The sequence below is a fragment of the Pyrgilauda ruficollis genome, unplaced genomic scaffold, assembly GCF_017590135.1.
Source record: "Pyrgilauda ruficollis isolate IOZ18807 unplaced genomic scaffold, ASM1759013v1 scaffold43, whole genome shotgun sequence".
Lineage (NCBI taxonomy): Eukaryota > Metazoa > Chordata > Aves > Passeriformes > Passeridae > Pyrgilauda > Pyrgilauda ruficollis.
Window position 1 is genome coordinate 2,175,754 of NW_024525823.1, and position 22,787 is coordinate 2,198,540.

At 40.0% G+C, this 22,787-nt stretch overlaps 2 protein-coding genes across 3 annotated transcripts in view; one reads left to right on the forward strand and one right to left on the reverse strand.

Annotated features, from left to right (window-relative positions):
- KLHL32 (kelch like family member 32) overlaps positions 1–5,959 on the forward strand; it is a 119,291-nt gene extending 113,332 nt beyond the window's left edge. For both annotated transcript variants that reach the window (XM_041478196.1, XM_041478197.1), the window contains exons 9-11: positions 856–1,048; positions 3,139–3,233; positions 5,044–5,959. In XM_041478196.1, the coding sequence (XP_041334130.1) occupies positions 856–1,048; positions 3,139–3,233; positions 5,044–5,205 (450 nt within the window). In that variant the 3' untranslated portion in view covers positions 5,206–5,959. The remainder of the gene's footprint in view (positions 1–855; positions 1,049–3,138; positions 3,234–5,043) is intronic.
- A 7,504-nt stretch (positions 5,960–13,463) lies between these two features.
- MMS22L (MMS22 like, DNA repair protein) overlaps positions 13,464–22,787 on the reverse strand; it is an 88,865-nt gene continuing 79,541 nt past the window's right edge. The window contains exons 21-25 of the mRNA XM_041478085.1: positions 21,728–21,939; positions 19,281–19,447; positions 17,788–17,884; positions 16,496–16,663; positions 13,464–14,193 (exon numbers count right to left, since the gene is read on the reverse strand). Coding sequence (XP_041334019.1) covers positions 14,109–14,193; positions 16,496–16,663; positions 17,788–17,884; positions 19,281–19,447; positions 21,728–21,939 — 729 coding nt within the window. The 3' untranslated portion in view covers positions 13,464–14,108. The remainder of the gene's footprint in view (positions 14,194–16,495; positions 16,664–17,787; positions 17,885–19,280; positions 19,448–21,727; positions 21,940–22,787) is intronic.

The window sequence follows — 22,787 nt, forward strand, 5'->3', positions numbered from 1 at the left end:
TATTACACATTGAAATGTATAGGTATATATTGTGGAGGTTAAAAGGCAGAAGGCTTAGAGACTCTGGAGTTGCTGCACATGTGTCACAAAAAATTTCCTTACGGATTTTTAACTTCCTCCACTTAAATTAATCTTATCCCTTGCCAGGTCGTTTGATTTGGTAGGCATAGCAGGAGCAATTGTTTTCTCAGGTATAAAATACTCTGCTTTAATCCCTTGTCTTCCATATCTTCCTGCCTCTCCCCTAAACAGGTAAAGTTCTTGGATATTATTAATGAGTAAGAAAAATAGAGAAAAGATTGGAACTTTGTAAGTTGCCACAAATAAAGTGTTGACATTAAACCAAATGAATAATTTGAAAAGATTCTTTAGGAAATTATTTTTCCTGTTGCTTTATTCCCCAAGGATAAGATCAAATAAGCTTCTGAATAACAAAAGGCAGAAGAATCTCTTCTCACATAACAGAGCTCATTGGTACAGATAATTTTAGCACTGTATACAAAGGAGACATTTAATAGTCTGGTTTAAAGAAAATTTGCTACTGAGTTATAAAGGGGAAAAAAAAAAACCTTTGAAACCTGATGAGCTAGACAAAAAAAAAAATAGAGCAAGAAATGCCATTAAATTAGTGAACTTAAATATGAGAACTATAAACCATGTGTTGATAGTCCACTGAATAAGGATTTATTCGGTGTTAGAACCAACACACACGTCTAGCATATGACCAGAACCAGTATATGCACTTGTGGTTCCTGAGCAAGGGTAAGAAGAAGCCAGTACTGTGCTACTGTTCATTGCACTGCCACTGTAGGTGTGCCTTTGAGCAGCGCTCAGACAAGCTCCCTCTCTCTCCAGAACAAGTGGTTAAGCCGTAGCCCGATGCTGCAGAGGAGAGTGTACCACTCCATGGCCGCTGTCCAGAGGAAGCTGTACGTGTTAGGTGGGAACGACCTCGACTACAACAACGATCGGATCCTGGTCCGTCACATCGACTCCTACAGCATAGACGCCGACCAGTGGACCCGTTGCAGCTTCAACATGCTCACAGGTGAGCATTGTACAAAAGGGGAACTCGCTGCTGTTGAACTGAAACATCTTTTCCCTTTAGATGCCTTTAGTCTGTGGAACTCCATGAGTTTGCAACAAGTGCTTCCAATTTAGGGATCACTGTTAGCCAAGGAGACACTTTTCATTACAGTTCTGGCATTCAGTGGTCTACAAAGCATTTGTTTTCGTACATCATACATTAAATTTTGAAGAAGTTGCAGATAAATTTCTTTATCTGCAACTCTGCAGTCAAAAATAATTTGCCATAATTGTTACTAGTACTGTTTTCTAATTCTGCAAAAGCTTTCTAATTCTCCAAAAGCTTTCCTGTGGTATTGGTTTAGCTCCCTGTGTGAGTGTGCAAGAGACTGATGTGTCTTTACCATGTAGCATTGTTTTGTAGTGGTTTCTGCTGGCATTATAGGGCAAAGCTTTTACTGAAATCTGTTAACTCTCACTTATTTCTAAACAGTGTCTTATCAATAAATTACCCAAAAACATGTGTCCTTGTTGGAATTCCATCAAGTCAGAAATTAATTGAGCACTTAGTTAACTACAAGATCTGTAAAGTTCTTCTTCACTTATTAGGAAGAACTGTTACAGCTGGAACTTGCAAAACACTGCAGCTCACTGTCCCTGCCACCCAGTCCACCAAAGTTCACCTGCACCTGATACAATTCCCAGATGATCCCCTTGAATCCCAGGGAGAAACAGAATCATAGAATGGTTTGGGTTGGAAGGCACCCTAAAGATCATCTAGTTCCCACCTCCTTCCATGGGCAGGGGCACCTCCCACTGGACCCGTACTGCTCAAAGCCCCATCCAACCTTGAGCACTTCCTGGGACTGGGTGTCCACAACTTCTCTGGGCAGCCTCACCATCTCACCCTTATGGTAAATACTTTCTTCCTAATATCTAATCTAAATCTACTCCCTTCCAGCTTGAAGGCAATCCCCCTTGTTCTGTCATTACATGCCCTTTTAAAAAGCCCCTCTCCAGCTTTTTGGTAGGCTCTGTGTTTGTAGTGGAAGGCCACAGTTAGGTCACGCTGAAGTGTTCTCTTCTTTAGACTGAACAGACCCCAATCTTATCAGCCTTTTATCCTAGGAGACATGCTCCATCTCTCTAATTAACTTGGTGGCCTCCTCTGGACTTGCTCCAGTAGTGCATCCTTCCTGTAGTGAGGTCCCCAGAGCTGGGAATAGCACTCCAGGTGGGGGTCTCACCAGAATGGAGCAGAATCACCTCCCTGAACCTGCTGGCCACACTTCCAGACAGGCATGTGACACATTTTTAGAGAAGCACCAACTGTAGGGTTGTTTGATTTCCAAGTCAGGCCATCAGAGTACTTGATGGACACTAGGGAGAGAGGCATAGATTAAAAAAGACTTGCACATGGTCAAACAGAACTAGTTTTAGATGTGTCTTGCTCACTAGTTAATTATTTTATTATGTGGAGGAATTGACAGCCTTTGATAAGGATGTCATCTGATTTGTAACTGCAAAACCCTGGCACTGCAGGCATCTTCTCATTCTGGAGCTGACCCTGTCCCACTGTGAGGTAGCCTCCTCTCCACTGCCTCCAGGTTGTTTCCACAACCTGTGCCTTAAGAAGCTACCTAAGCCTTTCTTCCTGTCAGTACAACTGGCAGTAAATGTTCCTGGTGAACTGTGTAGTGCAGATTTTTTTTTAGGCTGTATTCTTCCTTCAAAACCTCCAAACTTGCTGGGAGACCGTTGCTATGGGGATGAACTTGTGCAGCAGCTCCTGTGATTGTCACCGTACTTGTACCTGGAGGAGCGGGGCTGAACAGCTGTGGGCAGCACGGGTGGGGACCGTGTCTGTCACCTGTGGCACACGTGAGGAGGGAGCGGATGGTCCCCTGCACAGCCACATTAATGCTCATCCCGGCAGCACCACGCAGGGCTCCTGCAGAGAGCAAGGAACTGCCCCCACGCCTCACCTTCACTCCGACACGACAGTCAACTCACTGCCAGGAGTGTTTGCATCCCATTAGAGAACTCCAGCATTTGGTGTTAAAAGGGTTAATTAAACGCTGAAAATGGTTTCTATTTCCTTCTTTGCTTTAGGTCAAAATGAGTCTGGAGTTGCTGTCCATAACGGTAGAATATATTTAGTTGGTGGCTATTCGATTTGGACAAATGAGCCTTTGGCATGTATCCAGGTGAGCGATTTAGGTTTCTTTTAAAGTCTTTTCCAATAATCTTGCAAGTATAAGTTTTGCAGAGTTGTTATTAAAAAAGGAAAGTACATGTGAAGAGGAGAGATTAAGGATATTTCTTATGCAGCCACTGAACCTGCATAAACAGAGAGGAAATACTGTAGAAATTAAAACTATTTCCAGATGAGCCAAAAGATGCAATTCCTCTAAGATGTTCCAGTAAACCAGGGTTGAATTGTCTTTCCTTTGGCAAGGTTTGGATAAAATAATGTGTATATATTCACTGGTTACACAATCAAGTTCAAAATTAAAAGGGTTGCAGACATGGATAATGGGGCTAAGAATTTTTCAGCCCATATTGGGGTTTTTCTTTTCTTTCCAAGTTGTGTTTCTGAAGGGCAGCCAGAGTTAATTAGTTGTTCATTCACCAAGTGCAGTCAGCCTGCTACCTGCCCTTCTGCTTACTGTTTTAAATCTTCAATAGAAGTTTTTTGATCCCTGCCCTAAGCAATAGGTTGTCCAACAAACTCTTCTGCTCTCCCATCTTTTATAAAAGCAGCTCACCCGCAGATCCATGGCTTTCAGGTATTTTGGTACAGAAATTAGGAATTCTTATCTTTCTGCATGTTTCTGAGTGAAGCAGTTCAGCATCACAGCCACTGCTTTGTCACCAGCTGGGCAGTTAAAGGCAGAAACCCCTGTTTATATCTCAGTTTCTGCACTTTTGCTGATAAACAACATTTTTATTAGCTACCAACTTTTTGGATTTTAGAATTTCATCTCCAGACTGTCCCATAAGACCAGAAGTTAGGCTTAGCATAAGAAGGGAGTATATTAGGTGCCAAGATGCTGGTCTTATGTTGAACACTTAGTAGCATGAATTTGTAAAGAGTAAGATAACACAAGATAAACAGTTAAAAACATGTTCTGGTCACTAGTATAATTGTGTTTTAGCAAGTTGTTGGATACCACACCAAAAAATTTATTGGAAAAAGTAATTCAGGCTGGCTTGGATATAGCTGACATATAATGCTTTGATGGAGTAATAGCACCGTATAGAGGTAGCAGCTGTGCTCCACCAGTGGGCTCGTTTATAATCAACAGGTACTCTGCAGTATTGCACCTGGGTTTTAATACGGCTTAGTGACAAGCAAAAATAATCCTGGGATCTTGCTTTCTTAAATGGACATTTGTCCACATCCCCAGACTAGTCGTGAACTGGCAGCCTGCCTGACACAGTCCCCACATAAAAGGGAAAAGAAATATAATGAGTGATTTGGCAGAGCTGTGTGTGCTGTCCCTCCTCAGCTGTTGGCAGTGTGCCTGGCTTTAACTAGCAAAACTAGCCCTTTTATCTTCCAATTGAGGAAAACTGAGGTTGCTCTCTCCTTTGGAAGAAAAAATTCCATTTTTTCTTTAAATTTCTTTTCTTGCTTTAAGTCATTTATTTGGCATTCCCATCTTCCATAGAGCTTCTGTGCCCCCTAAATACCTTGGAGCTGACAAACGATTTCTACTCTGTGCTAACAAGAGCCCTTCTACTCTGCAGAGTAATCCACTTGCATGGCTGCACATTCTCCTGCCAGAAAGCAGGATCCAATGTCATTGTTTGCTCCCGAGTGCCTGAGCACTCAGGTTTTGGGTTGGGTGATGAGAACAGCAAATGGATCACCAGATCCATAAATAATCTAAAAATTATCTTAAGCTACCTTTTCCGCTGGGATTAATAGTAAATACATGAGGTGGGCGCCAGCAAATTTGTTTCAGCTTTCTTCTGTGATCCCAAAAATATTTTGTATGCTTTGCCATGCAGGTGCTGGATGTTAGCAAGGAGGGGAAGGAAGAGGTATTCTATGGGCCTACGCTCCCCTTTGCTTCCAATGGAATAGCAGCCTGCTTTCTTCCAGCTCCTTATTTCACATGCCCCAACCTTCAGACTCTGCAAGTGCCTCACCACAGGATCGGCACGATGTGACACATTCCTTGCGCTTCACGGAATTGGAAGTGGAAGAGGAAAACATCAAACCCTGTGTATAGAAGGGTTTCTCTGGGTCAGTGAGAAGAATCAATCCACTTGGGCTGCTGCTTTACCATTACACATTTGTCTTAAATTCAGCTCACAGCAGGCAGGCAGGAAGTTCCAAAGCCTGCGTGCGGTTTCTCTCCTCGGCCTCAGGCGCAGCAGCAGATGCGTGAGCGCGTTGTGCATTTCTGCGATGACCACTTGCTACGTGTCCTCTTCATTTCCTTATGCAACTTAGTCAGGCATTGTGGATGCTCTCAGCTCTTCCTGGGCCGCTGCTCTTTGGAGTCTGCACATTCAGTTGCTCACCAGTGGCGCTTTCAAAGACAATAAAAAAGCTCTGTTTATGTTGACAAAGATGATATAATACTGTGCTAATTATGCAACTTACTCAATACCTTTGGCAAAAAGAATAACAAATGTGTTGACTTCCAATTTTGAACTCCATCGTTTACAGTTTCTCATTTAATAATACTTCATTTGAAATTTAAATACTTCAAAACAGATTAAAACAAAAATAAGAAAACAAGCCCTATAGGATATGAGGAACAGATAAAAATTGTCTCAGCTGAAAGGCAAAGAAAATGAAGCCTCACGGTTAAACTCAAGTCTGAACTGAATGTGTTTGTCTGAGAATCTAAAGATTGTTTGGGATGTCATTTACCAAGGTCTACTTACCAAATAAATGTTACCTTCTGTCATATGATCAATTCTGCCTGACAGCTGCAGTCTTTTAATGGTGGAGATCAGCCTCTTTACTATATAATTAAAATGTGCCATTTACTTAATATTTTTAATATCCAGTTTGCAAGGGGTCACCACATTTACAATTATCAATGAACAGTCTCATTTTGTCCAACATATGGTCCCACAAATCACTGGTCTCCAGAGGCTAAACAGGTGTAGAACAATGTCAATATTTATTTATTTATTCTTTCAGTTTATATAGCGTGTCTCCATTCCACTCTCCAGGCATATGCCAGCTCACAGCAAATACTCTAACCTGGTGTATTTTGGCTTTGCTTGGCTACTGCAGTCCCTGTCTCTTATCTCTGTGTTTTATTTACATATTGAACAAAAATGTCAATGTTTGTAAATATTAACCAAGCATGTAATTAAATCTTTCTCTATTTCTGATTTATGGATACTCTGCACTTCTCTGCCTTACCTACTGATCAACTCCCTGCCACTGTGCTGCCTGAGCAGACCTATCAAATTCCTGCTGATGCTCCTGCTAATGCCACATGTGGAATGTGCTGCAGCAGTAGCCCGTGCCTGCTGGACAGGAACAGGTTTGACTTTGTCCAGTGAGCAGTGCTTTCTAATCAAAACTATCTTTTAAGGGTCTGATTACAGGGAGTTAACTTTATTATCATTTCTGTCTCCTGCTGGGCAGTATACTGGAGGAACGTCACCTTTCCTTTTCTGTACTTTTCAGGCTAGAATGTTTTATGGTTGGGTTTTTGTTGCTTTTGGTTGGGTTTTGGGTTTTTTTTTTTTTTTTTTTGTTGTTTTTTTTTTTTGCTGAGCTTCCTCACTTTCCTTGCCTCGAGCAGAGCTGCAGCTGCACAGTCTTTGCCTGGCACACTGGCTCGAGCTGCTAACAGCATCTCCCTCTGTGCAAAAAGCACACCTATATCTAGGCAGGACTTTGCTCTATGCTGCGTGGGAGCTGGATAGGCTGTACATCAAGACACGTTTTAATTTCTTGATTTAATTTGTTTGATCTCCTGGAAATCTGCATGCAAGGGACAACTCTCTGAACAGTCCATTTACAGAAATTGTTTTCCTTTGTGGGCTGCAGGGTCCAAGCCAGGCAAGTATACAAACTTTGACTTAGGTGTGGTTTTCAGGGACAAAAATGGAGTATATGTCTCGTTTTCAAGAGAAGGGTGGCTAAAATAATCAAAAGGTGTGCAGGGGCTTTGAGTCTCATCCTGGAGGTACCACACTAGGTGAGTCATCTGCTTGTGTTTTGGGGGCAGAACTGACAATTCCTGTTTGTAAAGCCCAGGGCACTTCTGGACAATTGTGCAAAGTGTGTTTTCTATGTCTCAGTTTGGAGACTTTTATTCCTAAGTCTCATAGCTTACCACAGCTGTAGCTATGGAATCATTTCTAAACTGCTGCTTCTGGAGAGCAGGGGGAGGGATTAGGATGGATCAGGATGACTGCTGAGCAGCGGCAGAAAGGGGCAGCAGTGGCCTGGGTATGAGAAGCAGAGGGGAGCAGCTTCCTTATGCAGAGCAGCATGTGCCTCTTGGTTCAAGGTCTGAAAGGCAAGAAAGTTGTTTATCATGTTTGTTCTACCCTTTAGACACTTCTACTGCTCTGGTTGTTGTCACCAATTGTCTGCACTGTGAATGGCAGTTTTAAACAGCTGTGCAATTGCATTATATTGGTTAGGGGTACCTCTGCCACAGAGCCTCAGGACAACACATATGCTCCTATTAGTGTCAGGATCCTGCTCTGGCTCTTAATCATCAGGCTCCACTGATTACAGAGGTCTTTCACAGCAACCTTAGTCATTTAGGTTTTTGTGTCACACTTTCCTATCTGGGTCTTTCTGCTTTTGTTACAGGACAGATGGAGGGTGCTTTGCTGCACCTGAAGTCAGAAAATGCCTCATAGCCCTTGCCCGATGAGCAGAACCCCGTTAATTATTACCAGGTAAGAAAAGGGAGGAGTGTGGACGCAAAGAGCAGGCAGAGAGCACCCTGCTGTGGCTGAGGGGTCTCAGCTGGAAGGAGCGAGGATGGGAGAGCAAGGCTGGCTTCACCTGCCACCTGCAGCTGTGCAGGACTCCTGCAAAGGCTGCCTGGGGAGCTGAAGTTTCTGAATCATCCTGTCCTCGCTCTGCCATCCTTCCATTGAATGTCTCTGGCTTCTAAAACTGCCATGGTTACAGAATCCTGTGCATGACCTCCTGATCCACCTGTGATGTTCTAAATTTTGTACTATTTTAGGCAGACATACAACTCTGAACCCAACTTTCGTCCCTATCCAGCCTATTGGTTTTGGTACTCTGGCACAGTTTAGCTCAGTTTTCCCACACAGCCTTAAAGCTGTCCAGAACAAGAATATTATTTCCATGCTTGCTGGTTCTTTTGTCACAGTCTGATCATCACAGTGGGAGAGCAGATGCCAGCACAAGTAATTTATCCAGCTAGGAGTGCGCAAGGTAAGGGGCCAAGTTACAACCAGTGAGAACTCACTACTGCTTCAGGGAAAGAGCTGTCCTTACCAGTGAATAATGCAGCAGTCACTGACTCCTGTTTGGAAGAGGGTGCAGTTCTATGCCCTGAATTCCTTAGATTTACACATTAAGGCTATTTATATCTGCACCTAAAACTTTTGGGCCATAAGATCTTGAAGAGCTGTACTCTGATCTTTTTCAGGCCACACCCATAAAGAATAATATTCTATCCTTTATATAGCTTTAATTAAAGTATATGAATATATATACTTCACAAGCAGCAGCAGCACCACAGCCTCTTCTGCCACTTCGGTGTCTTTTGAGCATTTCACACCCAAGTGCTGACTAAAGGAACACTCACACTTGATAAGCCAGTGTGCGGCAGTTCTGCTTCTGTACAGTAATGTTTTTGTAATCCTTTGCCTTCTAGTTGTGGCTTATGATTTTCTTCTTAGTTTAGCAGCTTTTGAGCCAAGTTCCTTACTTTCAGAAGAGCTGAAACTTCTGTAACTCTTTTTCATCTAAATTTTGCCTTCCCCAGTTACCCTCCCCCAAACCTGTACAGACATTTAGTACATCACTTGCAGAATCGTGGAGAAACAGATAATTGAATATTCACACATGCAGAAACAACCCAGGCAGAATGTGGAACAATGTGGAAACAGGCGCGAAAAGAGGCGGCATCTGTTTATTGAGAATTAAAATGTAGAATAAATTAAGAGGGCAAGGTTAAAACACTTCATCTGCAGACAGAGTTTGTAGGGGAGGAAGACTGCAAGAAGTTTATCACATAGACTGTGTATAAAGGATTTATGCAGTTCTATTTTTTGCAAAATGAAGGGGTTTCCCCCCTCCCAAGGACACTTTATAAAGGGATAAAGTGTCCACATAAAGAATGGTTTTCCAATAGAGATGATTTTATATATAGCAGTTTCACAGAAATGCCAGAATTAAAATGCTAAAAACGCAATGCTTCAAGTACTGAAGAACAAAATAAGTATTTTTAGCAATACCCTCAATTCATGTAAGCAAATGCTGTGCTAATTTTTCCACCGGTGCCTATGCAGGTCATGCTGGGCCTTTCTAAAACAAATAATGAATTTAGCAAATTTGCATTTTTAATGCCTGTTTTAGTGTCATTCTGCAAGAAGAAGGGTAGAGCCAAGATAGTTTGATGGACTGACAAATGCAGTGAATTTGGTTGTAATGTGGAATTACTCTGCTGGCATTTCTAAAGGCCTGTAAAGATACCACATCTAGGAATAGAGGATCTGAGCTTTTGCTTTTTTTTGTTGTTGTTGTTACGTACATACCTTTGCGCTTTGTACATTAGGCTTGCAAAAGGTTTACCACTTTAAAGCTGCTCAAGTAGACAAAAGCCATATCCTAGTCATTCATCATAAAACAAGCTTAATTATGCTAGGACATATTGACACTGCATCAGATTTTTAATCTTCAGCATAATTTTATAACCATTACTAACAGATGGGCTGATTACACTGAATTTGGGTTTTAAGTAATAGTTAAAAATTCTAAAATATAATTAAACTGGAAATACCCATTGCATACCTAATTTTCAAAAGGCTTCTGAAAGAAGGAAAACCAGAGTGCAGTAAAATCCCTTTTTTTGTTTCCTGAGGGAACTATATTGCATTTAAGTGCAGAGTTATCAAAGTTCCTTAGATGAGCAAGCAGTTTATGCTATTGGCAGCTCCTCTTCTGTCCAATTACAACAGATAGGCCAGGACCTTATTCTTTCCATGGGTCTGCTGCTCTATTCCAGTATAAAAGATATGAACTTTTCTATTTCAGAACCTCTTTTTTACTAAAACACATACCCTCCCCCCCACCTTTTTTTTCCCCATTGAAAATGAGAGCAAAGAGTAATTAAAATCAGGATGTTTCAGCTCTTCAATAACAATAACAAATGTAAAATTCTTATGAAACGGAGGGACAGCTTTGTTGGACTAAAGAAAGTCATGTGAATTCTGAACAGAAGGTATTTTTTTCATGTTATCTTGTTAAGGTTACTAAAGAAAAGATAAGCCAGTCTTCCCTCTGCCTGCCATTGTTCATCATGTGCTGGACATGTGTTTCATATCACAAGGTGATAATGGGTCAGAGGTGATTGGTATCCTGAATTCTGGAATAGGGAAAATATAAAGATTAAATACTGTCTATTTAGATCTCAATTCTATGCATTGCAGAAAAAAAGGCTACTTAGTATATCCTACACACACATTGCAAAAATGTGTGTTGTGATGGTTAAACCATCACAACACATCCTCTTATATCCTGGGAACTGTACTCTGGCCAAGGAGATCAGTGTGGAAAATTCCAGCAAGGATCATGATGGCTCATTTTCAGACAGGTCTCCCATCAACAGTATTAGCATTTCCAAATGAAAGGACATTCTGGTCACAGACTGAGGGCAAGAAAAAGCATACTGAAATTTAAAATTTTGTTAAAACGCCACTGACAAACAGTGATTCTATAGTTATGAGTAATAAATTAGATGTCTGCTAGTTTTGGCTGGGGTGGAGTTAATTTTCTTCACTCAAGTTTCTTCTTCATAAGAGATGTTTTTGTTATTGCTGAGCAGGGCTTACAGAGCCAAGGCCTTTCCTGCTTCTCATACCGCCACGCTAGGGAGATGCTTGGGAGGCTGGGAGGAGACACAGCTGGGACAGGTGACCCAAACTGACCAAAGGGACATTCCAGAGCATGTGACATCATGCTCAGTACGTAAAGTGGGGGAAGAAGGAAGACACGTTTGGAGTGATGGTGTTCATCTTCCCCTGTTATGGTGCTACACTGTTATGTGTCATGGGGCCCTGCTGTCCTGGAGATGGCTGAGCACCTGCCTGCCCTGGGGAAGCAGTGAATTTATTCCTTGCTTTGCTTTATTTGCATGCAATTCCTATTTATGGCTTTTGCTTTCCCCATTAAACTGTCTTTGTCTCAACCAAGGAGTTTCCTACCTTTTACCCTTTCAATTCTCTCCCTGTCCCACTGGTGGGGGAGCAGCTGTGTGGGGCTTGGCTGCTGGCTGGGGTTAAACCATCACAACATTAAATATAGCTTAATACTATAAATTTTTCATCATATAGATGTGTTTGAGTGATGAAATTTCTCTGAATTAGGTACTCTAGCTACAATTTTATTTTCAGGACTTTTCACCATCCGTTGCAGAATTTACAGCTGCAGGCAATGTTCATCCATGCAGCAGTGGTACTTTTAAACAACGTACTGGGAGACACTCTTGCCATCCTCTAAGTAAAACATCCCTACAATAAGTAGCAATCTTCAAATGAGTGAGGTTGCTTAGAACCTCATCTTACCTGACCTTTAATGGTTCCAGGGACAGTGTGTCTACCAGCTCTCTGAGAAACCTCTCCCAGTGTTTCACCATCCTCATAATAAAAAAAAAAAATTCTTTCATATATCTAGTCTGAATCTACCCTTTGTAAATCAACCTTTTCAGTGTAAAATACTATAGAAAGGTTCAATTTAAATAATGTTCATTGCCTTAAGAAGCCTCTTTACAGACAGCATCTAATAAGATATATATATATATATATTTTAGCTATTCGGTTTTTCTATATTTTAGTTTAAACCAGCATTTTCTTCATTCCTCCTGACTGGTTTTGGACTGCTGTTTGGTGTATGCTTAGTAGGTCACCATAAACTAGCATTCTGCAAGTCTTCCTCTCATTAATATTGGTACTATCAGTCACATCTGCAAATGCCCATACCACCCATCAGATTGCCCATTTGGCACTGGTTGATGACTGTGATGCAAAATGTCTTGTTTCTGTTTGTATTAACATTGTGACAAAGAAGAATGATAGTTTCCGAAGTGTTTAAATTAATTTCTCATGTGCCAGGAGCTGCTATGCTTTTACATAAAGTCCTGTTGCTTTTTCTGAAACTTCCAGCCACTACAGATAGCATATTAAATATGTCTTTAATAACCTACTAAACACATCATTAAGTGCTTCATTGTAATATCTGTGCTATCCTTCAAAATCACATTTTTTACTTTCAGGAAGTAATACTACAGTCAGACATCTGTTCTGGGATCTACTGTGTGGTAGGACTCAAATTTCAAAAGGCATCTCAATTAATTTCTCCTGGAGAGGGGTGTTTTTAATTTTTTTCAAAAAAGCTTTTCAGAAGCAGAATCCTCCTGGGATGAATAAAACTCCCAGGTACATAAGCTTACAAGAAGCTACAATGCAAGTTCAATAAGTTACTTTCATAATGAAAAGAACCTCCATGTTCTGCACTATTAAGTAGCCTAAAGAGGCTTTTAGTTACTGCATTATCTGAAGTACCGATAGCCGATTTAGTCAAGCAGATTATCTAGTTCAACTTGATAAGATTACTGTAACGAAAGAGAGGCTGCTCTGAACAAGATTTTAGGGATTTTTGTGGAGCTATTAGACATAAAAATAATTTTTCCTTCCTGTTAACATTGTAAAATTAAAATGTGAATAACTTTAAAAGTAAGAGCCTGCTCACTGGTGTTGCCATTAATGGCAAACCCACTCCAAAGTCCAGTAAGTAGCTTCAGAAATTTTCAGAAAGCTTCAGATTATTGAGAGAAGTGAAAAGTGTAGATACCACAGCCATTAAACGAAAGTTTCCTGAGCACTTTAGCAAAAAAAAAACGTAGAAAAAGTTGCAGAGCTAGATCCACCCTGGAAAGACCCATAACACAGCAAAAGATTTGAAAGATCCAACTTTCCCAGCAAACAGGAATAATTACTAGCCTACCATCAAATTATGAGTATTTTAATTAGAAGTCTGTCCTCTCTTCTTTTTCCCTCCCACCTTTCACACTTAGTATAAGTGGATAACTAATAATGTCATGACTTAATTAAAAGACCATTGGGACCCCCAGAAAGTACAGATCAATTTTAAGAACATAGCATGGAAAAGGAAGGGAACAGGAAATCTAAACCTGCCCTTTCTTATTTAACCAAAAAGAAAACAGAGAGGTTTTACAATGGAATATGAAATACTGAAATGTTTTAATACAGATGGAAGTTAAAGACAGCTATATACATTCTGTGCAACATAAACATATTAAAAAAATGCTCTCTCTTAACACAAGCTTTATCACATTGGCACAACCCCTGGTGAATGCACTGCATTCAACAAGCTGAGTACTAGAGAGCACACGTTCTTCCCATTCTACTAAAATAATAAATTAGAAATTACAAAATTATGATTTTCTTAAGAACAGACTGAATAAGATTTTCAAATGTACACTATTAAGAAGGACAGGTCTCATTCAATGTGAACCAAGTTGTGAAATTCTTTGAAATCTGGTCTTGTGTGTTGCAATACAGGCTCTGTTCATACAGATATTTGAATCTGTAATAAATTAGCTTTCAATTGTTCTATTGCTTTTCATCAGGATATTGAGTCAATCTTCAAATGCATGACAATAGTACAATACCAAAGTTTTGTTTTTTTTTTTTTTTTTTTTTTTTTTTTAATTAATACATAAATTGGGGAAAAAGCAACCACAAAAATTGACACATGTATTTCCATTGTAAAGACGAAGAACTTGTCTAGTGTATCGTAATCTGTAGTTTTAAGTACCAACAATGTCATAACGTCCAAGAGGAAAGGATTAATCACCAGCACATTATTGATCTGTCTCATTTTCCAGGTTTTGTATCTCATTTTGTCCAGCCTCTGCAAGGTGTGATAAGAGTCTCTTATAGGCTTCTCTGTTGGGGGAAAAAAACCAAAACATACAACATGTTACTTTAATAATCTCACACCTTCTAGGAGTTAAAGTGTGTAATTCCCAAACACATTGTTTAGATACTGAGATATTAAAACATTTTAACTTCCCCCCACCTATTCATCTGCTTTTTTGCTGTGACTCTTTAGCATGGCCAGATCAGAGGAAGAATAGGGACTGCACTGTTTACAGCTAGAAGTGTAGTGGAGCTGCTTAGAAGCCTACTTGTTTAGTAAACTGCCGTGAAATACAAGTTCCTTATTTAAAAATAGGAGTTTCCAAGGCCTAGATAATACCAGCATTCAGACTTGATGATGTTTGCTCTCTCATTCCTGCCTAAGCAATCCCTGTGACTCTCACCCCAGCACAGTGATGTGAGACTCTCGCACTTGGGTGCAGCCCAAGCTGAACTGAACTGACTGAACCAGATTCAGACCACCATCCTCAACCAAGGACAATGACTGTTTTAAAATAAACCTGGAATTCAGAAGGGAACTGTCACTCAAGTGGATTTTGCAGAAGAGTGCATATGTGTTGGTGACACTTTTCACCTTAAGTTCATTCTAATACTCTCCAACCCAAACAATGTAATTATTGTTAAAGTATTGCCTCTGACATTTAGGTCTTTTCTAATTATCTATTTTTGTCATGAAATATTAACTTGAGCAAACAAAACTGCAGTTTTCATACTAGTTCCTTGCAATTACAACACTGGACATCACTACTATAAGCATTTAATGCAACTTCTGAACCTTCTTTTACAGATACAGATTTGCACTTGAATGTCTACAGTAATTGCACTGAATATGTTAATATCATGTTATTTAGAGTCTAGGACCAAAGAGAGAAAAATCAGGTGTTTTTGAAGAGAGAAAATTAGTGTTCTTACAATAAAATGCTCATGGATCACCTTAGGCTGCTGGGTAATGGAGCACATTCTAAATACAAATTACTAATAGAAAACATCAGCAACAGATTAGATAATACATATGGTTTAAGTGATGAGCATAAAGGAAATGTAGCTCTTCAGTAATCTCCAAGCATGTATTTCAGGAAGCTCAAACAACCTGCGTGCTTTCAGCATTTTGTAGATAATGGGATGAATGTTACAATATTAACGGTATTTAACAAAAGAAAAACAAGCAGAAATTTTAGCTATGGAACACATTATCAAAGAATGAAAAGCAGGTCGTGTGGAAATCCTTCATATAACGGTAAATCAGGCTGATCCTGGGCAAATTCTCTTAAATAAAAGCAAATGCAGTTGTTGGTAGTGGATAGTAAAAAGTGCGTAATATAATCACAAATGAATTAAATACATTTTTCATTAAATGATAGATGACTATCCTGTGAGTATCCTTCAGTGTCTCACGAGTTATTCTTGCACAACTCTTGTCTTTTGGATTTCTTATAGCCCAGGCCCTGCCAACACACACCTCAAAACTTCCCCAGTGTGAGGCATGAGTGGATTCTCCCCTTTGCGTAGTCCCAGGATGTGTAGCAATGCTAACACTGGGGCCAGTTCCCTGCCCAGACCACAGGAGGGTCATGGGCAGCCTTCCAGTGAGCAGCACTCACAGGAGGAGCCCTTTTAGCTCAGGTGCTACATGAGGCAGAGCTTCCTGGAGTTTTGTAGCAGTACTTGCATAGATGCTAAAAGGTCAGTGCTGCATCTGCACCCAGGCACCACCATTCCCTGTAGAGCTGCTCCCCTCCTGTGCCACTTTCTCCTTGGGCCAGATGGATCCACGTGCCAAATATTTCTGTCCTGAGTTCTTGGGGGGCAAACAGAGGAAGTGTGAGCCTGCTGTGCCTATTGGAGCCAACCTATCCTGGACACCCACAACTCTTCTAAGTTTAGATTATGAGAGAGCTCTTGATATTAAGTTGGGGGTATTTATTTTCCAAGCGTCTCAGACCATACCTGACTATAGTATAATTTCACAGATGACCCATAAAGTCCTCTAAAACAGGGACTAACAGGAAAATTCTTTGGGTAAGGAATTCCCAATTCTGTTTTGCAACATACATTGTAGAGACAACCTGGCTTCACAAAAATTCTACTCTGGTCTGTGGATCCTAGTATCAAAACATCTCTGGAAATATTTAGCAAATATAGATGGCTTAAAACTATGAAAGGCTTGAGTTAAGAGAGATTTCTGGCTGAAAACACTTAAAAATCACTCATTTTTGAGAGTCTGTGCTGCTGTCTTAACATGGCTTTCTTTCAACAGAATAAACCTCTTCTATTCATTGTAAAAAATAATATTGAATGAAAATCAAACCTCTGTGCAGCATTTCTTCCAAGGCCTTGTTTGTGCTCGGAATCCTTCAGAGACTGTGTGATTGTGGGAATCAGGCTGGTAACTAAAGTCTGATCCAAGACTGCCACTGTTTCCAGGATGCTGAAAACCCGGTGATCATAGACAGCAGTGTAGTCCTGGATAAACTGCCTGAGGGGGATACAGGAGCATTTAATGCAGGGTCAAAACTAGATGCAGAGAATATGCAAACAACTGTAGAGTCTAATCAGAACAGTCTGGCTGCATAGCAATTTTCATATTGTTACACTGGAATACTCTACTTGGAAAACTTTCTCTAAACAAATGATGGTTTTGAAGCCTAATGCTAAAAATTCCACACATTTATTTTCAAGTAATTTGTCAGATTCTGCTGCTGTTTCACCAGGACTGCCTTTCTCGTAATGTGTGTGAATGCGTGTGAAACTAAACCATATATTTCTTGTTTAATAAATAATAATTGTAATAAAAAGACTAACAAAACAAGAGTTTTGATTCAAATTTGCAGAACAATGTTGGCATTTCTTAAAAAGCTCCCCTGGATCTTAAATAGGGCAGATAATAAGATGGAAGCACATCCATTTGCCATCCTGAGGACCTGAGGACTTGAAGGCTCACGGATTACATCCTTAGCACCCTAAGGATGACACATCCAATGAAATTGATGTATCACATATAGACTGGCATTCCCACAAACACCCATTCTTTTTTCAGTGAGTCTCTCTCAAGGCTTTCACCTAGACCTAAGCCCAATACAGCAGCAGTGCTTAAGGTCTGCAGAATGTCTTTTGAGTACCAGGTCATGCAGCTCTTCTACTGCAGCCATGCAAGATACAGGATTCATTTTGCAGAGCTATGAAATAAGGATAATTTACATTATAATAATCTATTATATTGTCACAAAATCAAATAAAAAAAAAGCTAAGCTTGTTATATGAATATTAGCTGCACTTCAGATTAGGCACACACATCTTTCACAGCACCATCAGCAATCCCAAGGAGTTTTTCCAAGGAGATTTTCCCATCGCAGGAAAAACTATATGCCTATCAAAATAGTACCTCATTCATGAGGAAGCAGGTATGCCTCTCACTTCTATTTTTCTGCTCTGGCTTTTTGGCAAAGCTGCGTTCAAATCCAGTGCCAAAAGTACCATTACTAAAATACCATAAACAACAACAATGCAGCCTGCTAGGATAATTAGTTATTTTAAGAAAACATGTTTGCTGTCAATTGGCTTCCAGCAGCTTTCCTGCCAGTTGGCATATTTTCTGGTTACCTAAATACAGAAGTCAGCTGGGTGGCATGTTCTCCTCCTGACCCTGCTTGGCAGCCTTCTATCATGTACTGTACAATGTCTGTAGATATTTTTTTAACTGCAAAAGAAAAATCACAAGATTCACACAGAGCTCTTGAACTGACCATCTGGAGAATGTCTTTCATGAAGACAAAAATCTTTAAATGAGAAAAAAAAGGTTTAATCTATCTTTGTTGCAAGTGAAATGATTGTGAGAGCACTTAGATTGGCTATAAAGAACAGAATGAGTCATGGGTTTATGCAAAAGTCTTGTTTTCACCACCATTATCCTTTAAACAGATTTTTAAATACACAATGTTTTTTTTAAAGTTAAAGCCAAGAGATATACATTTAGAGGAAACAGAGGTTTTATTTAAATATAAGTTCTGTTTATATTCTTTAAGCATTCCTATTTGATTCAAAAGAAAGGTAGTCACAGCATTATATCCTGCTCGAAGCTGTGTGGATCTACTCCATAATTTCAATGGTAGAGATTGTTCTGAAATGTACCCTAACTGTTTTTTAAGGGAAAAAAAAACCCTAAAAAACCCAACAACCTCCCCCACTATTTTCTCAATAATTGTTTCCAAATAAATACCCAAGTTGCAAGATACATCTCTTCCTTTATAAAGATGGAACTGAGCTGCAAGGACTTTTCTAGAAGGGTGTGGCAGAACCCTGTCCAGGCAGGCAGGGAGCTGGTGGCTACAGCAACACAGGATTTCCAGCTCATTGCCTGGTACATTGCAAGGTGGGTACTCAGCTTTTAGCATATATGGGTGTGATGGCAAAAAGGGGAAGAAAATTGGTGATGACTGAGCCAATTTCCTAAGCACATCTTGTCCCTGAAAGTATTATAGATCAGAATCAAACACTACTTTATAGGAGAAAATTCCCAGGAGAAGTCAGAGGTGAATCCAAATTTTACTTAATGCCTCTCTAGCAGCAAGAAATGGAAATTTTGAACTCAGGTACATTTGTTACACAATGGTGAGGTGAAGAGAGTGCTTCATTCCTTAAGCAGCTAAAAATCAAGATGTTCTTGCTACAAAACAAAGCATGCTAAAAGAAGAAAGAAAGATACCTTCAGAGAGCAACATGCTACTTTTAATCCATTTATAATGCCTCTGTGGGGAAAACATACACTAGTCTTATTTGGTCTCAAAACTTTAGGTGGTAGAAAAATTCCGCAATTGCTAATGGAGGAGATTATATGGGAAGGGTGGGGAAAAAAGGAAATGCCTTCAGATTCCTGAGAAGTTGATTAGTTCATTAGAGAGTTAAATGAGGCAGGACTTCTCTGCCTGAGAGGCAGAAGTCCCAGACCAGCTAATGAAAAAAAAAAGCCTCATCCAGTTTAGCCAGCCAGATTGTTTTATTCACCTCATCTGAGAGTCTTAAATACTGGGATGAAAGATGCTCAGCAGTGCAGAAATCTTGCAGGAGTGGAGAGATAAAGCAAACAAACAGCTCACCTTGCAGCTCATTAACCAGTACCAAGCACTTCAACACAGCTGGGAGAACCAAGTCTATGTCACACAGTTCAGTGCTCTGGCTTCTCTGAAGTACTTCAAGAATGAAAGCAAGAACAGAGGCCAAGCGAGGAGGTGGAGCATGCCCTTTGAACTGCAGGTAGTTTTCCCTGGGAAGACAAAGCAAGCCAGAACAAAGTCTATGATTTGGGGTTTTTATTCCATGTAATGCAAGCACCATATACCTTAAAATAACAGTGATATTTCAGCAGGAGGCCTATTACATAGAATTCTGTCTTTATCTAGGCTTAAATAATGGCTTCTATTTATCTTAGTTGTAATAATGACTCCCAGTTTGTCAGAGGACAGTGATATCTTCTGACTCTTCTATTCAGAAAGGAGTGAGAAATAAAAGCCATCATAATTACAGATAAAAACCCAAGTGTTACTATTAAAAGCTAAATACAAAGGGAGCTTCATAATATAATTGAATTCGTGAAGGAATCAAGATTCTAAAATCTTAAACCAACATGCATAATACAGCTGTTAATTAATTACATTATTTAGCTTTATGTGCTTTTGCAAACTCACAATCATACTTGTGGTAACAGCTCTGCTGTTATACTGGTACTGTTATTTGATTTTTGTAAACAGTATGTTGTAACAGGACAGCCAATGACTGATTTTGTTCTGTCAAAATTAACACAAACATCTCCAATATAAAATCTGGCATGAGGATAAAAGGTGACCTGTCAATCTGCAACAAGAGCAAATTTCAACATCACACACATGGAGTGTTTCAATTTTAACACATTGATTTGTTCATTTTCCACAAAAGAATACAAGAATATGAACTACTGTTGGTTTGGCACGACAAATTAATGGAATCTGAAGACAGTAAGTTTTGCAGGTGAAAGAGAACACAGCATTTATTCATCAGTCAGCAAGAGCACTCCCAGAACCTTCAAAAAAACATTTTAAGATATTTAATATTAGGTACTGTTACCTACTCAAACAAGGCACATATGTTGGCTGAGCAATGCATCAATTAAAAACCAGCATCCTCATTAAAAACTCAGTAAAGAGTGCTTCTACAACTTTTAAATTAAATGTGACTTCATTGCACTGCTCCAGAGCACTGGTGTGACTTGGCAATTGAAAGCTGTGACACTCACAGTTCTTGTATCATGTGGTCTGTCGTACTTTAATATTAGCAACTCTGAAATCTTCTGTCTCATTAATTACTCTGAAAATTTCCCACAATTTTTTATGTGTTCTTCCACTACAACAGCTCTCTGAGCCAGATAGTACAATCCTGATGGTGTGGTTCTCTTTCCTCTCTGCAGCAGCAATACATTCACTGCTTTCATACAGCAAAGAGGCAAACAAACTGCACCTATTTGTGTACAGACCCTGTGACTGCCTCATGACCACCCAGCACTTTGCAAACCAGGGTGCTGCTCAGTTCCAACACATTCTTCCCAGACCACTAAGGAATGTTTCACATCTTAAAAATCACCAAGTGCCATTACACCTTCAGAACTTTCCATTCTCAATCCCCATGTTCACATATGCATGCACACATTCAAAAATAACTTTAATAAGATGACAAAGTTTGGGTATCCAAAAACATGTCAGAACTAAGATTGCGAAATCTTAATTGACTCCCTTAATAGGTGATAATACAGGCTTTACTTTCAGGACTGCCTATCATATTTACCCAAGATCAACAGTGACATTCTTTTTCTGATCAACATGTATACCCACTCTTTAATAAATAAAGATCCAATTACGGTGGATATAGGCCTGTATTTGAGGGGGTTTAAATCCTTTCCCAACATGGAAAAAAAGTACAGATTGTTCACTATCCTGCAGTACATAAAACAAGTGTCAGCCTCTCAGCAGCAGGAACAGAGATTTGTAGCTGCTGTTGACATCATGCGAGTGGTGACAGCGCAGTGAACAAATACTGTCTCCCTGCCTCTCTTCCTGTTCCCACACCCCCAGTTTTCCATGTCCCCTGGGCAGCTGGCACACCTGTGTATGCTCTGACACTTAGAGAGCAACAAGGCCCCCCATGCACAGGTAACTGGCAGCTCTAAGCACTACAACGGTCTACCCCTAAATACAGCCTGAGACACACACATGATGATGTCTATTGGAGCATAATTTTTCTAGAAAAGGACTTGCATTTCACATGACCTCCAGCAATATTTTTTGTTGTGGTCTAGGACTTTTATCCTTAAGTACTCTCTCACAAATCTTTCCAATTTTACTCTTCTGATATATAAACACTGTCCTCCCTTTGCTCCCTGCCCAGCAACTCCCAGGCTCATCCAAGAGCTGCACCATCAGCTGAGAGGAAAGCAGAGGCCTGAGCTCATGAGCTATTTGTGAAATCTGAATCTGAAACCTGAGTAAGTGATGTTTTATATCCCACTGGTCCTTACCTTATGACATGCCAGGTGGTCTTGCGCAGACGGAGCAGCTGGGGGGCTGTGATGGAGCTGCCTAAAGCAGTGAGCAGAGGATGCTGCCCGGCACCGGCCGCAGTCGGGGAGGAAGGCAGGAATCGTCCAAAATAATGGCGAATAATGCTCCCAAGGAGTTGATTTAAATAGGCACCCTGTGTTTGGGACTGACAACATATGAAGGACAGGCCCTGTAGAAGAAAATTTTAGAAAGTGAGGAATTAAATAAATTTTTACCAGTACAGTTGAATAAATCTTTAACAACTGTATGCTAAACACTCACTACATGCTGTGTAAACTGCTGCACACAGAGTAACTATGCCTGACAAACGAGCATTGCTGATTTGCGGCAGACATGATGATCTGCAAATGAAGACAGAGGCAGGCAAAGCTTGCAAAGGAGAGAAAAATCTTTCACTACAGTAATACATTGGAAGATAAGCTTTGGGACATGCAAGCTCCCCTTCAAATTCAAAATAAAATTGTGGCATTTCAGACCTGAAAAAGCTTCTGTGCCCAAAAGCTTCTCATTTCTGTTTTCAATCCTGCACATGATCTAACAAACTATGTTAATCAGGTAATATTTAAGATGGGACAGAAAGAATAAATACCTCATCTGCTTGTAAAGGACTGTGTGAAATTTTTGTATAAATGATATAGCAGAAAAATGAGCACTTAGAATTGAGCTCCAACAAGAAAAGATTTGCTCATAGTAGGAACAAATTAGGGTAAATTAGGCACCATTTATAAGGGATTTAGAGGAGGTTTTAAACTCTGTTTAAGATAAGGCTAAAACTGCTGTGATTTATCCAATATAAGCTCTATTGATCCAGAGAAAAATCTATAATGAAAGTACTTGCCCAGAAAGTGCTTATCTGAACTCTACCTGTAGTTATGGAACATATATATGGTCTATCCCTGAAAAAAAGAGTAACATTCTTACTGGAATGGGTTCCCATAAGAGAAAGTTAAGACCTTGTTTCCTTCCCCCTCCTCCAACTACTGAGAGCAAGAAGAACAAATCACTAAGAGAAAAATA